General features: G+C 30.9%; 1 protein-coding gene across 1 annotated transcript; it reads left to right on the forward strand.

The window, feature by feature from the left end:
• The first annotated feature begins 15,531 nt into the window (after positions 1-15,531).
• Positions 15,532-16,347, forward strand: LOC110115597 (ethylene-responsive transcription factor ERF021-like). The gene has a single exon (XM_020848863.2). It carries the CDS (start codon positions 15,532-15,534, stop codon positions 16,345-16,347), a length of 816 nt encoding a protein of 271 aa, XP_020704522.1.
• The last annotated feature ends 1,646 nt before the right edge of the window (positions 16,348-17,993 follow it).

Below are 17,993 nucleotides of genomic sequence, written 5' to 3' on the forward strand. Positions count from 1 at the left end.
CCCAAATCTTAAATTTATGATTCTGAAGGGATTTTGATGCTTCAATGCATATTTTTGGGGATTAAATTGGGATTAATTTTGTAAAGTTAAGGGATTAAAATGTGATATATATTTTTTTTATTTTAATTCAATTAATTTTTATATGATGGATCAATTTTATATAATTGAGTGATTAAATTGGAGAAAGGTATTATTCTGATATTAAGTTAACTTTATATGAATAATGTGGGATTATTTTAGGCTTTTTCTTCTTATAATATTTATCCTAATTTAATTTTGATTAGAATATTATTACCCAAATTTTCTCTTCGAGCAAAGTTTGCATTTTGATTGTGATGTAGTAGTAAGATTAACTTGTTTTTAGAAAACTTAGTTATTTAGCACACATTTTGAGATAATATTTAAAATGGAAATTTTTAGAATTAAATTGAGGACCATTCAAATTTTGATTCAATAAAATTATATTTCAATTGAGCATCTCGATGAAATGAATCTATCAACATGATAAGTAATCATATTTGAGTCCAAATAAATTCCACTATAATATTTGAAGCAAATTTGGAAGCTTTATGAAACTAATTGAATGATCAAATATTCTCTAAATTTATGTGTTTTTAATTATTTTGAGTGACTCAACGGGATGAGCCGAATAATCTATGATCATTTTATTTTATTATCATTAAAATACTTAAATTTTTAATAAATAATTGATTATTGATGTGATTAATATGAATTGTTTAATAGAGTTTTGAATTATGGCTAAAATTATCAAAATGTTTATATCAAAAAGTTATAAATAGGCTTTTGCTAATAACCACTATCAACAATCATTATCAACATTGTCAAACTTTTGTTATCGCCACTTGTTTGCTAACATCTATTCATGTTGATGGATATTAGTTGTCCACTTTGTGAATATCCAACTTATGTAATTCTATAATGAGAATCATATAATTGTTTTTAATTATGCTATATTATCTTCTTCAATGGTAGAAAAGAGTGGAATCTTGTACATTTAATTGTATAGTAGATTATTATAATTGGGTAAGGTCTCATGATTTTTTTTTTGAAAAATTTCACATAAAAAATTTGTTATCTTAGACCTTCTGTTTGTGCAGCTTAAATCCTTATACAAAATTAATAAATTAACTATATATTCTATTGGCGTCAATATTCCCACATGCAATATTTTCGCACCATTGGTGGGAATTCATTCCTAACATATCACAAAGATTTATGCAGTGGCAATGAATGTCAATCAATCCCTCAATTAAGGACTTCACAATATAAGTAGTGCAAAACCCACAAACATCACTTTGGAGGATCATATGTTGGATGGAAAGGCTTCAAATTCAAATATTATAGCTCTTAGAGGAGATTAGATAACGAAGAGCATCATAGTATAATGTTCTCCTACTAAATAATCAACAACAATGTGAAGTTGATGTCACTCAAGCAGTATCTCCTAATGATGTAGTTCCCCTTTCACCATAGCCTCAAAAAATTCTCTCGGACATTGTCAGTTTAACTTATCCTTTTAGTATCATTTGGCTAGCCCATAATCTTCCATTAGTCATGAAAGACCTAAATTAACATCACTTTATTCACACCGATCATAATGCTAAAGAGATGAGCCACGACATGTTATTTAGGACAAATTCCCTTTGAGGGAAAGGCTAACTTATCTCTTACCCTAACTTCAAAAAACCGTCACCTCTAATTGATACAATTCTTGAGTATGTTATTCTTGTAGGGTTTAAGTTTACTGTTATTGATTCATACAATGAGACTTATGATTCTTATGAACATATTGATCACTATAAGATTATTATGCACATTCATCAATCTTCTGATAAGGTACTCTTCCAGGTCATCCGTGTAACTCTTATATAAAGGCTTACACATAGTTCTACTCTCTTGTGGAGAACTATTCATATTTTTATCAATCTAGCCAAGCTTTTTGTCTAATAATTCGTCGCCAACCAAATAATCATCAATAAATTCTTCTATTTTTCTAGGATTTGTCAAAATGAGGGAGAAACACTTAAGAAATTCTCTCAAAGATTCCCTTATAAATCAATTCAAATCTTGGGAGTGGATATGGAGTTAGTAAGAAAGGTATTTCTAGGAGGACTATGCCATGAACCTTTTTATTCCTTATTGATGCATGAGAAAATATGCTCATATGTTAATCTCATTTATTGAGTTGAAGCACAAATAACTACTACCTTTCTATTCCTTATTAATGCATAAGAAAATGTGCTCATATGTTGCTCTTATTTATTGAGTAGAAGCACAATTGATATTTGAGGTCGTCAGTGCTCATCTAAAGCAATTTGAATTATTCTCGAATAAACATAATAATTTATAATAAGAAATTTATCCACATACTTAATGAAAAAAGTATGTGCATTCAAGTTATCAAAGATGTCTTTCTAACCAAATTCGGTCTGAACCACCCAATTACACTATTAAATACATCAAAGGCTAACATGTTGATAGATATTCAAAATTTTAAATACCTCAAGTGGCCAAAATCTTTAAAGAATCCAAATAACAACTAACAATTTCAATATTTTCACTTTCACCATGCAAGAAAACATTCAACTAAAAAATAATAATAATAATTGAAGGAAGAAATTGAATTTCTAATTCATCAAAGATAATATGGCTATTATTTACAAGAAATACATATAAATTATTAGCCCCAAAATAGACGAGATCAGAAGAGTCATGATGAAAAAAATATTGAAATTATTGAATAGAAGTAACATCACATTGGAAGATTCCATGACTGAAAGAAGTCAAAGAAGTTGAGTTCCTATTGGACTTGAAGTTATATCTTGACTTATTGGGGATAAAAATATCTTTCAAGAAAGCTTTTGCTTGAATTATAAAGGAAATAAACTTTTTTTTATATATAAATAATACTGTATCTAATAAAAATTCTTAAGAGATACACCCATAAAGTAGCCTCAATGGGAACTTGGTGATGGACAGTGAACCTGCTTTCAGGATAAAAAATGGAGCACCACCATAGAGGTTGAAAATCTTGGGTATCACTGACAAGTGTGTCTGAAATGTCGTTCGGTACCCTTGGTAGAGGAATACTAGAGGATGAAGTGGGATACATACTGCTTATTCATGACAATATTTTATTGGTGCCTATGAAAGGGGAATTATGTATCGCTTATATAAAATAATACTGAGCTCCTTTTAGGAGATAAAATCATAACCTACAAAGAGAAATTGAGATATTTTAATTTTTTTGTCATAATTTAAAATGACAATGCATTACTCTTGGTAGATGAACATTGGAACATATAAGAGAGGATACAATCTTATCTATGATACTATTTTATTTGAGCATGTGTAGTGAGAATTATGAACTACCTATATATGACAGTAGAATGCCGCTATAAATAGAAATAATTGGAGTCTGGAATAAGAGGGATGAGCAAATTGATGGCATTGTGTATCCCCCTTACATGTTCTATGCTTCAGTTACCTTACTATTGTTGCTTGACTATTAACATCTAATATTACTATTAGACTTTAACTATCTGCTTGTGAACACATAACTTATGTAATTCATATAATGAAAATCAAATAATTATTTTCAATTGTGCAATCTCGCTTTCTTCAATTATGGAGGGGTGGATTCTTCTCAATCCAATTATATAATTGATCATTATAACTATGTTACTCCACAATTTTTTTTCCTTCCATGTAAAAATTTTTATATATTTGTTTATTCTTTAAAAAGTAACTTACCAATAAAAATCTCATTTATGTGATGACTTATTTTACATTCTTTGAATAAATTTTTTTCTCCTAAGCAATTGAATTTTAAATATGGGGATTGTTAATAAAGATATAAGTAACATTTAAATTCATTTGAGTGAATAGTTAGTGGTTCAATTTATTTTATTTGAATCAACTTAAAATTTGACTTACAATTAATAATCATCTACTAGACTCGAACTCAATTGTTGTTCAAAATAAAATGTCTAACACAGTTTAGGGAGGTTCACTCGAATTCGACTCAATATCACGTTTACTTAGATTAAACAAATGGTGTTTACATTTAATGTAGCATCTATTAACATAGGAAATGAGTACAATCTCAAAAAATAAATTTGATGTTAATATACATAATAGTGTACAACAATGAGGAAGGACAAGCATAATTTAACAAAATAAAGGGGATATAAGCATAAAAATGACTATCTTCAAGAGAAATAAGAGCAAGTAATCCAAATAAAATAATAGTGATTGAATTATGCTGTGATAACAATTGTTAATATATCCTTTGATTCCATAGAGAATAGTTTGCATCTTATAAAGAAAGATTGTCAATTATGACATACTCTACATATTATATGGATGTTTCAAAAGCATCTTTGCCATTTGGCTTCCAAAGCAATTATGCACATTCAAGGTTTATATTTTATAGGTTTTATTTTTTTTTCTTAACTAGTTATTTATCATTATTTTTCTTTAAAATAAGTCATCTCAAAATAAATTCAAAGATTTTAAGATTCAGACTTTGCTGGGCGACTTGTTTTTTTTTTTTCCTTTCTTTCTTTTTATAAGCTCCTTCCTCAACTATAATTTCATAAATGCATTTTAAAAAAAGTTTTTCAAAGGCAAAACTTTTATAAAATTTTTATAGAACTGATTTAAGAAGCAATAAAAAGTCATCCCAAATAAAACATAAAAAATTATTTTTCAAATGCACACTACTTTTTAATTAACATTTTTTTACCACGAAAGCTGTTCCAAACAAATCCTCATTCATATGAAATTTTGACATGTTATTCCAACCCATTTTTTATAAAAAAAATAATGAAAAAACTGTAATTTTTTAAAGAAAAATTTAGGATCCATTCATACCAAATTTTTTAAGCAAATAAATGTACAATTAGTCTAGTTTATTTTCAATAAAATATTAAATTTTATTCATGTAAATGCTTTGTTTTACAAATGTAATATTTAATAAACAAAACATTTTGAGAAAACTAATTTGTCTTTATCAATTGCAAGGATTGACATTCAATTGTCAAACAACTGTAAAATTCTTAAATATATGTAATCTAATTTCTTAATAAGAAAAGAAATGGTCAATGGTTTAATATTATGTCCCTTTTATATATATAATTTTTTTATAAGAAAAGAAAATGCCAATTTTTTAATGTCTCATTTAGATATGTTTATTAAAATAATGGAGTTCAATTATTTCCAAATGAGGGCATTCTATGAATAATTATATAATCATTTATAAAAATAATTTTTTATGCTCATTTATTTTTATATGTAAAGAAGTCTAAGAAGATTTCAAAATTTTATCCTATAAATGAATAAATTTGAACACTGACTCATCTCTTTTATTAAAAAAGCTTGCTAAAAATTCAGTAAAATGTTCATTTAATGATGACTTTATGATTTATTTATTTTATAGCTTATTTTATATCATTTTTCTATATTTTATTGAATTTATAAATTATGTTTATTATTAGAGATATTTGTGTGATGAAAATATCAACTAACAAGATAAATATGTAGATTTGAATAATTTTTAATTAATGCTTAAAATTTTACCAAATAATTTAAATAATATATAATAAAGTTTGCCAATTTTAATTAAAATTCATAAATCTAATTATATCTAATAATTAAACTATTAACATTTAAAATATAATTAGTTAAGCTCAAATATTAAAGCTTTGCTTATAGCTCAAACTTAATGGAAAAACTAATAAATAAATTTGAACAAAATTTTAAATCTCTAAACATATTAAAACTTAGCTCGAAATCAATAACAAAAACTAATATTATTAAAAATTGATCATTTTTTAATCAACTTAAATTGATCAAAATAAAAAATTTCCATTTAAATTTAAAATTTATTATCTTAATTAGAATTTTCTAATATTCTAAATTCCAATTTTGAAATATTTAATAACTGCAATCAGCCAGAAATTAAAAATCAAATGGACCCCAAAATTTAAGATCTAAACTTTTACCAAAATGGAAACTAAATTTTGTTGAGCTCATACTTTGATTGTTTATATGTGCTGAATTAGTCCCAAAACAAAGAAAGGATAATATTATATTAGGCTTCTTTTTCCTGAATATTTTATTTTTGTCTGTTTGAGTACTCAGAAATTGTCTGAAACTTTTTTTTTTTGACAAATAATTTCTATTGTCTCAAAATTAGGTGAAGATAGATGAAGAAAAAATTTTATAACACAATGTGTTTTCAGCTTTTGAAAGTGATTTAATAATTTTATTTGAAGAGTTGTTCCAATAATTCTTAGGAAATTTGACTCTATATAGATATATATGCTTCATTAAAAAAAAAAATCCCACGGAAGAGTCCTATGAATTAATATAGAGAAAATTTACAAGTCTTTAATGACTCCAAAGCTCGCTAAAATACATCAATTGAAACAAAACCTAAGAGCCTCGGAATCATCCTAAATACAAAAGCCAAGCTAAAAACAAAATTAAAACCAACCGAAAAACTAGCAACCAGCAAAGGGCTCAAAGGAAGTCATAAATTGCCAAGCAATCAACTGCCTACAACCAAAGCTACAATGACATCCAAAGCTAAAGCCCTAAGCTCCAAAAATTGGCACCATAACAACAACCTGCAAAAGACAAAGAAAAAGAGACAACACCAAAAGGAAAGAGCAAAACCCCCAACAACCAAAAAATAAACAACACAAAATCACCACCCCACATATTCAAGGCAACAGCCACCAAACCATCCACAAAACACGGCTATTTTTTTTTTTATTCTTTCTCCATTTACCCATCCGAACAAAAGTATCACGCATAACACGACTTGCATTCATATCAAATAAGTCATCCTGTTCATTCACTTCATTCTCACCAACTTCGGAAGGAGAAGACGGAGAGCCTTCAAGCCAATCAATTTTCTCCACAATAGTTTCCCTCGATCTAACGCCCCAATGAGCATTTGAGGCGTTAGAAGAAAGTAAATCAACTGGAACATCAATAAGCTGTTCATTCATGTCTGATCCCACAAAAGAGACTGACACAACCAGATAAGCAAACATCACAGGAGAAGCAACAAAAGGATTCAACTCATTAGAATCAATGTTCACCACCCCTATATTAACATCACAAAATTCTTTATCTCCTATATTTAGCAACTCATTACCAGATACAAGACTAACAGTGTCAGGAATTATAGTCTCAATCTCACCCCTAGGGGAAGTCACCAAAATATGATCACCAACATCACCATCAGCACAACACAAAATAACCCCACAATGCTCAGTTTAAGGAGCACCATCAATAGGGATCGCCAAATCATTCCCGACTGCCATCCCCAAGGGAGCAGTCAACTCAAGCAGAGGAAAAATAATTCCAGGACCATTGTTGTCCACACTAATCAGATCATCCTTACTAATGAGATCAAAATAATCATCACATTTTTTTATTCGAAGCCACTCCCACCCCAATGACATTAGTAATCAGATTAGCTAAATGAGGATCCACAATATGACATTCTAATCTAGCATGACCCAGAACCTTACAATGAACACAGTAAAAAGAAAATTCTTCAAATTCCAACAGTTGGATGTAACCCATAGATTCAGAACAAACCCAAACTTGATAAGGATACCGCTTTGTAACATCAAGCTCTACAAGCAGACGAGCAACTGAGGGCCTTGTACCATTCGAAGTGTCATTATCCGTTTGTAAGGCCGACCAAACAATGAGCCAAGCCCATGCAGAATCAGTGGAGAAAATAGATGCGGACGAAGATTGGAAAATGAAACCCAAACAGGGATAGTATTGAGATTCAATGTTAATGTCAAAATAAGGAGTCAACTAAAATAACTTCATGAAATAGTTACTAACGAAGTAAAACCGATGCGAGAACACACAACAATAGTCTAAATCGTCTGAAAACTTAATGAAAACGTTCTTGGCATCAAGCAAAGTAACATAGATTTTTTTCATAAGCTTAAGTTTAAAGAAAAATTTTTGTATTGAATCAATCGGTGGCCGTCAGCCAAAAAATTTTCCAGCAAGAGAAAACTCAAATGGAGCAGTCAAAATCATCATTTCTTCATCAGAAATCCATAAAGATGGTATACCCTTGCAAGAATTGATTTTAAGATTGGAAAACTCTGACCGGGACGAAGCCCTATATAAAGCATCCCTAAAGAAACACGAAGTAAACTTCCTAGCAAAAAAAACCAAGATCACTTAAACGATTACCAGCCATTAAACCGCTAATCGCAAGAAAAACTAGGTATTAAGGATCAAGGAGAGAGTTTACCCAAGAGAAACTATCGGAAACGAAGCGGAGGCTGAAGGAGAAAATCCTAGCCATCAAGTAGCTCTATATATATATAACATTTAAAATTGGCAAAATATGCTCGTTCTTTATTTTCTTGGAGAAATGCATTCAAAATTTTATTTTGGGCAAAATGCCCTTATTTTTGTGAAGGAGTACTTATTGCAGTTCATATTTTTGTGCATTGTCAAGTGAATAGTAAAATTGGACTATTCTGCAAATCTGCTTCTACTTCCTGTAAAAATCTGGAACTTAATTATCTCCCATTTCACATTCATATTCTGCAAATTGTTAGATATTTTATTAAATCAAATGCAAAATGTTACATTTATTAATGATGACAGAGATATTATAAAAGAATGGAATGGATTTATCATTTATGGTTTAAAATTTGGATTACAGATCATCAAATGTTGGATTTATTAATAAAATTATTACAAATGTTATGAAGCAGAACTGAAAGTTGGGAATGAGATAAACATGCAGGGATAGCTGTTTCTTGTCTTACAGTTAGGAGCTTTTGCAGTACAGAAATTGCTGCTGCAGAAAAAGCTGAATGTTGGTATTTCACTATTTTCTTAAAATTTATATGATATAAAGCAGTTTTTTTTGTAATTGAAATAGCCCAAATTACTTTCTTCATAATAATTTTATAACTTTATAAAATATTGCAGCTGTCCCAAGCTGACTCTTAGCTATTTTGGTTACAAAAAATAACTTCCACCATATAAATTTCTGAAAAACGGTGTGAAAATAGAAGATGTACTCAAACGGGAGAAATTATTTTGTTCGGAGACTGGACACAGAATGTCATCCGGAGATCAATCAGAATGTGTCACGTCAGCAGTACCGAGTCACAGTATTGAGCAAAGGGTGCCATGACATATTTTGGATGGTCTTCAGACAGTGTTCGACGTCCGCACAGAATAATTAATCCCCAAACAGACCCTTAAATTCTGAAAATATTTCAAATGAAGACAAAAATAGAGGCCAATAAACAATTTTCATCATTTTTTATGTAAATATTTCATAGTTGAAATGGTATTTGAATGCAAATTATATGTCTGAATCAACCAGATATAAAAAATTTCTTGACACAAACTTAGTGCGAGGTGATGTCACAGCTTTTTCACACAAAATTAATTGTTGACTTTATCTGATTAAGCTGAAATTATTTTTTTATTTTCTTAATAATATCCTGATCACAGATAAGAATAAAATTGATTTGTTCAAATGAATTTGAGTAATTTATTATTGTGGCATGGAAAATAACTGGTGATCTTAGGGGATAAAGGTTATTCCTTTTAGCTTTTAACGAATAATTGCACACAATCAACAAACAATCGGTAAAAAGTAAAAAGATAATAGCAAACATCGGGTTTTTTATATGAAAATTTTGTGAAAGAAAAAATTTTAGTGCCTTTCCCAATCATTAAATCTTTATTTGTAATACGGTTGTCAGAATATATTTTCGGATTGGTTTGAGACCAATTTGAAACTGATCTAAATTCGACCTGATTAGATAAATGAGTCGAAAATTCATATCCAGACAAGACCCGCCACTAACTTGGGTCAACCCAACTTGATCCGTTGATGTGGGCAACTACGTGGGAGAGTGCAGGTGACAGCGCGCGTGCAAGCAAGTGGGCTAGGGGCATGCGGGCTAGTGCGTGTGGGCATGCGAAGCGAGCAACCTTGCATGCATCATGCAAGTGAGGGGCTAGCACCAAGAAAAAAGCTGGTTCGCACTTTATTGACAAGCGAAGTACGAACGAGAGATGAAGGACGGACTGCGACAGTGAGGCGACAACAACTGATGGATGAAACGAGCATGTCACTTCCTAGTTGATTTTGTGTATTCATGTTGACCCAAAACTGAACCAAATTTACAATCGGGTCAGGATTTGAAACCTGATTCTAACTTGTTTTCCAAACGAGTTGACCCGAATCTGAAATTTTCGTGTCAGGTGATCAAATATTGATACCCCTAATTTGTAAATACTTTGCTAAAGGAGGCATCACTAGATAAGATCCCCTCCATAATTTAAAATGCCAATATTAGGAGAATGATTCATCATCATTGATGAAAAAAAGGAATGCATAGGCATTGACATTGATGATAATCAAGGGCCGAATATATATTTTTTTAAAGCAAAATTGACTGTCAAATCAAGAATGTTGATAGTAGTTGTCGGATGATGATAGCGATCACATGGCGTATATTGAATGATTGTGGATACTAAACAATAAGCATTGAATGCCTGGCGAAGGTTGAATGATGGAGGAAGCTAGACATCATGCGACGAAGAGCGCGAGCCGTTGCCACCGCCTAACGTTCATCATCGACCAATGTCTGTCATCACTCAACCTATCAATGTCTCCCCTTTTTTCATGAAGAGAGCAAAATCCAACTCTTCATCATCATGAAAACCAACACCTTCATGTTTCATTCTCCACATATTTTTCATGTATAAAATATGATCCTCTCTATTATTCTTACACTTTATTTTATTTATTGTGTACTATATTGATTAGAAAAAAGAGAAATAATCAGTAGCATTAGATTAAAAAATAATAATAAAGTATCGATGAACTTTATGTATAAGCTATGTGGATTATGGTTTTATTTATAAATTCGACCGTGGAAATATAGAGACATCCAAAAGATATGATATTATACCCTAATAGATGATCAGTTTGGAGCAATTCCCATCATAAGATATAATCTAATCATAATTAAATAATATTTAAACTCTAAGTGAACAATATTCAAATAATGATTTATTCATGATTCAAATATCTTTGAATCACCTTGAAATAAGGATCGAACGATCACTAAGGTTTCATTTGGGACGATTTTCTTCTTGCTTTGTAAAACAACTTTTAAGTAAAAAAAATTCAAAAAATTTTCTTCAATTTTAAATTTTTGTACTAGGAATTCGTTTTAAAAAATAGTATGAAAGCTGTCCCAAATGAAGCCTAAATCATCTTCAATATTCGATCAAGGTTCAAAGACGATTCAATCATTTTTTTTGGATTCTTCAAAAGTGATTCGCTTATTCAAATCATAAAATAAAACCGTGGTATAACGATTATTTGAAGATTGTTTGATCGTGGTTTAATCTTTGTGTGAATACGAAGGTGATTGAAAGATAGTTCTAATAAGTTCTAAGCAAATAGGACGATCACTTGTGTTGATTTGGGTTTAGAGCTTAGAGTGGGAATACCATATTTATTCTTAAATAATCTACGAATAACATCACTAGCTTTTGCACATCATGAATGGATGGAGAGACTATCATTTTGAAATTTTAGGACAACTCGAACACACAAGTATTGCAATCACCGGAAATGGGCAAATTATTGGGTCCGGTGTCCGGATTTCTTCGGACACCAATAAAAACACGCCAGATCACTCAAAAATACCGGGGTCCAATGCATCCGGGTGAGGTGGCGTCTCTGGATTGGCCGTCCGCATGTCAGGTGACCGGACGGAATAATTTGCCCCAAAAATGGAGAATATGTTGGAAATAACTATAATCGCAAGCTCCTTTTAATGAAAAGTTGCATAACTATTTAGTGAGGATTTCGACTCGAACTATTTATTCAAAAAAGATGATATTTTGATTCCCAAGAAAATAAATAGCTTACATATTTCTCCAATTTTTGCTATTTTTGGATATATAAAATAAAATTTCCTTAAAATATTTGAGGGGAAAAATATAGAAACACATGCCCCACTCAGCTAGTATTGGTATTCCCTTATAGCAGCCCTATAGAATTTAAGGTTAACATATATTAAAATTTTGATGATTATGAATCTTAAAATCATTAATTTTCTTTAAAAAGAATACAATACAAAACAAATTAATTAAAATTTATATGCACTTACTTTAAAAGAAATTCAATAACATTGACATTCATTTAAAAAAAAAGAAGTTTATGTTCATATAAATAGCTTTACCCCTTCAATATAGAGGTATATTATTCAAATTTAGGCTTTGTTTGGAACAACTTTTTTTTTTCTGTATCTTAAAGCAGCTTTTTACTATAAAAATTTTAATTTTTGTACTAAAAAAATGCTTTAAGATACAGAAAACCGTCCAAAACAAAACTTTAAACTAAATACCTTTGATTGAAAATAGAGGAAACTTATGGCTTATTTGGGTCAACTTTCTAATTGCTTTTCTTTTCAGATAACAACCACAATTTTATTTGGCGACTATTTTCTTATTGCTTACTCATTGCTTTTCAATAATTTTTTGTGACGAAAAGCTGCTTTTCTTAACTAAAAAAATTAAGATATTTTTCTTACAACAACTTCGCAGTCAACTTTATAAAAAACTACATAAACATCCCAACTAAATTCTTTAATAATTGCACCAACTTTATCCTTTGTCAGCTAATTTGTAGTAATTAATGATGAAATGATAAACTAAAAAATGCATTAAGAAAATAATTAGACCAAGTTGAGAAAGGCTATAATCGCAACTTCCTAAATCAATATAATAATTAATCCACAGTTCAAACAACCATGGGATCATCTCCTCATGAACAAGGTGGCAAAAACTTGTGGAAAGTTCAAAGCCCACCTTTATCTTCTTCCTTTAGTTAATTTGAGTTTCACAATATAAAATTAATTTAAATTTTTTTTTTATCTTAAGGTTTTGACAAAAGATATAATAATTAAAATAGTTGACAACTAAAAAAAAAAGAAAAAAAAAAAAGAATGTCATAACAAACAATTAATAAAATAGAAATTTGCTTCTAAAAGTTTTGCTTCAAGAGCTAGCTTATTGCATTCTTTTATCTTTTTGTCATGGGTTTTATTTAATATATTTTTCCTTTTTTAAGATAAGAAAAAGAAATATTGCAGCTAGGGTTGCAAATGAACTGAGCTTTCAACAAATTACTCATTACACGGCTCAATTATAATTCGTTCGTGATCATTTGATTGAGTAATTAAACAAGATAGAATATTTTTTAAATACTTTATGAATGAATAAACAATATTGAACAACTATGTGTTCGACTTGTTTATATTCAATATCAGTTGAAGCTTATGAACATGCTCGATAAGAAGCTCAATAAGCATGAAATGAATCGAATATGAGCTGAACATGAAACATCCACCATTTAAAATGAATCAAGATTGAACACAAGATCAAAAACTCAAATCGAAGTCAAATTGAGCTAAAAAAAGGCTATTAATAAACAAGCTTCTGCTCTATTTGTGATCAACCCGTTTAAAAAAAGGATCAAATATCTATTTAAGCTTAAGCTCATTTCCATAACCAATGAGTCGAACATAAAGCTCTTACCTAGTTGCACACAAGCGGCTCATGAACGAGCTTTTTCGACAAGTCTAAGACTTCGTTTGGAACGGCTTTCTTTCTGCATCTTAAAACAGTTTTAGTACAAAAAAAATTTTGTACTAAAACTGTTTTAAGAAACAGAAAGAAAGCTGTCCCAAACAAAACCTAAGTTTTCGTTTGAGACAGCTTTCTTACTCTTTCTAAAATAACTTTAGTAACAAAAAAATTTGAACTAAAAATTTTTGTAGTAGAAAGCTGCTTCAAAAAACAATCAGAAAGTTGTCCAAAACGAAGCCTAAACCATTCAATAGATACAAAGCATTTGAGTGCTATTTTAACACTATATGAAGCAATTGATCAAACCTGATTAAACAAATTAGATATGTCAACAAAATTTATCAGCTCAAGTATGAATTTCATAATAAATTTAAGGATCTTTAAGCATTTACTCATCAAATCAAATTTCAATGGCTGTCGTCAAACTATGTTGATTCTCGTTGTTTTGAAGTTATTTAACAAAATCACTTATTGAAAATTTTTCTCATAGCAATTTTTATTAGAATGCTTAGTGAATCATCACAACTTGAGTAAATTTATCAGCAAATTTATCTACATGCTTTCTCTTATTTGAAGTAAAAAATTCAAGCCCTTTTCATGTGATGAATGAGAGTCTATTTATAATTTTCTTAAGTAACATTTTAATAATTTTGTCCAAAATGTTCAAGTCACTCAATCAAATGAGTCATACTGATTCTTTTGATAAGAGATCACTCTTTTAATATTTAATTGCTTAAATAATCTAGTGATATAAGGCTCATTGCATTCTCATTATTGTGCTACTTGTTTTGATTATAAGCATCCATTATTCGGAGATCATTTGGTCCTTCAATTAATATCATGATTTTTTTAACTATGCCTGAAATATTTGATTTGTGTTCATTAGGGATCAAGTCAGATCAATGAAGTTAGATTTGTTTTGTTGGAATATTCCTTTGACTATAAATTTGCTAAAATTAAAATTCAGGTGATTCTGAATTTAATTTTGGAAAATTTTAATTCAAATATGTCATCAAACATCATGATTTGATGTATTATTGGGTAACATATCAAAGATGATCAATAAATGATAGAAAAATATCCCACTATGAATTAAACCTTCAATAGCTTATCCATTGGTAACAAGAACGGCATGAAAGAGTTGGGCTGCACTTTGCATTTGCATTCATCTAAAATCAAAAAGGCATGAAAGAGTTGGGAGACAAAAGAAAATGATAGAATGAAATTATCCCTCCTATAACTTTTTTTTTTTTCAGATCATCCTATGTTCCTCTTTTCGCAAAATGGCAATCTCTTGCACGCAACCCCTATAAAAACATTTATATTCATTTCAATCCCCACTCCATTGATAAAGGTAAAAGAAAAGGGAATGAGAAAGGTCGATCGTCAAGCTTTCTTCTTGTTTCATTGATGGGAGGACTTTGCTGGGAAGCAGGAAACTGCGCAGACTTCCCATTTGACTTCTGTTCAGCAATTCCTTCTTAATTAATACAACCAATTAGTTAGTCAGTTAGACTTCTGCTGCTGCAATATTGTCCCTTTCATTCATACATGTTTAAAGGAAATTTTGGTTTTTCTTATAAAAATAAGACGTCTGGAGATAGCATCTTCTGCCGCCCGATTCTTCCAATACAAAATCAAACGGGAAGAAAACAAAATGAAAGACAAGAACTAAAGCCAAAACACAAGCAGAAGAAACCAAAGAGCTAAAACTTCCATCCACTGCAAACCATATTAGTATCATCATATATATCTCTTCTACCTTTCAAGCATTACTCATTCCTTCAAAAGCAGATTCAAAGCCAAGAAGTAAGAAGTAAAATGGTGCAAAAGAGGAAGACAAAAGACAGTAGCAGTGATAAAAAAATAGAAGCTTTCGCCTCCTCGTCCTCTTCAACAGCCGCTAACACCATTGAACAGCCTCGAAAGCGCTACATGGGAGTCCGGCAAAGTCCATCGGGGCGGTGGGTGGCGGAGATCAAAGGCACAGCACAGAAGATCCGCCAGTGGCTTGGCACCTTTGACACCGCCGAGGAAGCCGCTCGAGCTTATGATGAGGCTGCCTGCCTCCTCCGTGGCGCCAACACAAGAACCAACTTTTGGCCGCGGTCCTCGGGCTGGCCTGGCGGGTCAGACTCCGCATCTTCGATGCTTCCTGCCAAGGTCTTCAACCACCTCCTACGCCACCTCGAAACCCAGCAGGCCGCTCATGCCCAAACATCCTCGCCACCTCCGCCTTCGATGCCTCTACCGTCAGTACTGCAGCCGGCGCCGGAGCAACAGCAGTTCGATAACCAATCAGAAATCGAACCCATCAACAGAATAGCTTATGGTGATCAGCTTCTGAGTGATGTGAGCGTTTCAAGTACCACTCAAAGTGGTGAAGAGAATGAATTCAGTATGACTTATTGCAATACAGAATCCATCTGCACTCATGATGATCAGCAGAAAGTGAAAGATGATGAAGTAGATAAAAGTGTTAATTTTTCAGACACGCATCTTAGATTGGAGGAAGAGTTGTCAGGCTTCTATGAATCATTTGAGATTTCTATGGTGATGGAGGAAGCTAGGAGGAAAGCAGAGATGGGTACGTATGAGTATTGGTTGATGCTTTCTTCTGCTGCAAAAAATGTTTGAGGATTTTCTTATTCTTTTTGGTGACTTGGAGGATGTGGAGGCTGAAGTATGAGTGATCAGAGGCTGGCTGTAACGGTTTTGATGATTTGATCATAAGTGATTTGGTATAAAAGCTCGAGCAGAAGTTAATAAAAGTTAATGGAATTTCCTTTTGCAGGAAAATGATCACTGCTTTTTTTTTTTGCTTGATTCGTAGATTTACACTTTTTTAATTCATGAGAAACTGTAGCACTCATTTGGCTTATGAGTTATAGAACACAATTAGAAGAACCTAAAGATTTATTAGATTCATAACTTCAATGAATGTAATTAAGCTCAACAAACCCTTTCATAAGCCACTCTGATAAAAATTGAATGAAAATGAAATCATCATTTTGAAGAACATTGTTAGCAGCCAAATGATCTATAGATCATTTGTGTTACAAATCTTCATTTGAAGGATGCCTTATGAGCATCTAAATTTACTTAGAACTTATCATATGTTGATAAGTCGACTAAAGATATGAATTATAAAATGATGGGGAGAATGAGGGGTGTGGGTAGGAATTCCTTTCATGTTGCTGGAGAGAGTATTTGCTGAGGAGAAGGAAGGGGATTTGATGTTTAGAAGTTATGGATGACAATGTAGTTAGCTAGTAGGTTGTCTATTTCCTCCTGAGTTACTCCCTGGAGGGAATAAAAAATCTACACAAAATTTATTCCATTGTTAGCAAATCTTCAATCTTAGAGACATTAATTGAAATGTGTTCCAGGATAAATCTACATGCTTGCCTGCATTTCCTTTAGCGTATCAAATCAATTGAAGGTCTTTTCGATAGAATAAAATATATTTGTATCACCCCATCGAAGAAAACAGGGTCTTATGTCAGGGTACCTATTGACATTTACTGAAAAATGCTATAAGAATCAAATTTGTATAAGATCAAATGTAATATTAAGTAATGAATTAATAATTAGAATAGTACACTTAGCACTCACAATTAGCGGATGCACAAAACTATTATATAACCCAATAGCTTTTACATAGCAATCTTTCTGACAATTTTATTAAACTCATAAACTAAAAAATCTCTTATGGTCCTAACCCAGTTAATAGATGAAAACTCATTTACATTATTTGTAATAGTAAAAAGTCTTCTTGGGATTTTATAGTTATTAAGGGGCAAAATAAATTTGATAATAAAAATAAGATATATATCTTTAACATAATGGATGGGTAAGTTGATATGTAAATTTCTATCATCTCACTATTAATATACATTGATTTATATATTGTGAGTGACTCGCTCTGCCAGCATATCGCATCATCTCTGTTTGGAAATCCTGTAAGCAAAGTCATTTCATGTGAGGTGAGCTTTATCTCATGACCCTTAATGATAAAGCATATCTGAGGAATATTCTAGAATTTGAGCAGCTCGTATATCAGTGGAACATTCTATTGAAATGGCAGGAACATTAAAAATCGATATATATGTTTAATCTCTTAAAGGTGTCCTCAACATTCTTGTTTATTATCTCGACGAACGAGTCACTGATAGTTTTAAAACTTGATACATAGCAATGATAAGTAATAGACCGAACATATATCTACAAACATCATAGAAAAATACACAGTAAATTTATAATAAATACAAAGTTAATACGCA

Source organism: Dendrobium catenatum, unplaced genomic scaffold, assembly GCF_001605985.2.
Source record: "Dendrobium catenatum unplaced genomic scaffold, ASM160598v2 fragScaff_scaffold_1078, whole genome shotgun sequence".
Taxonomy (NCBI): Eukaryota; Viridiplantae; Streptophyta; class Magnoliopsida; order Asparagales; family Orchidaceae; genus Dendrobium; species Dendrobium catenatum.

Coding starts and splice junctions, on each gene's coding strand:
- LOC110115597 (XM_020848863.2), top strand. CDS start 15,532: ATGGTGCAAAAGAGGAAGACAAAAGACAGTAGCAGTGATAAAAAAATA.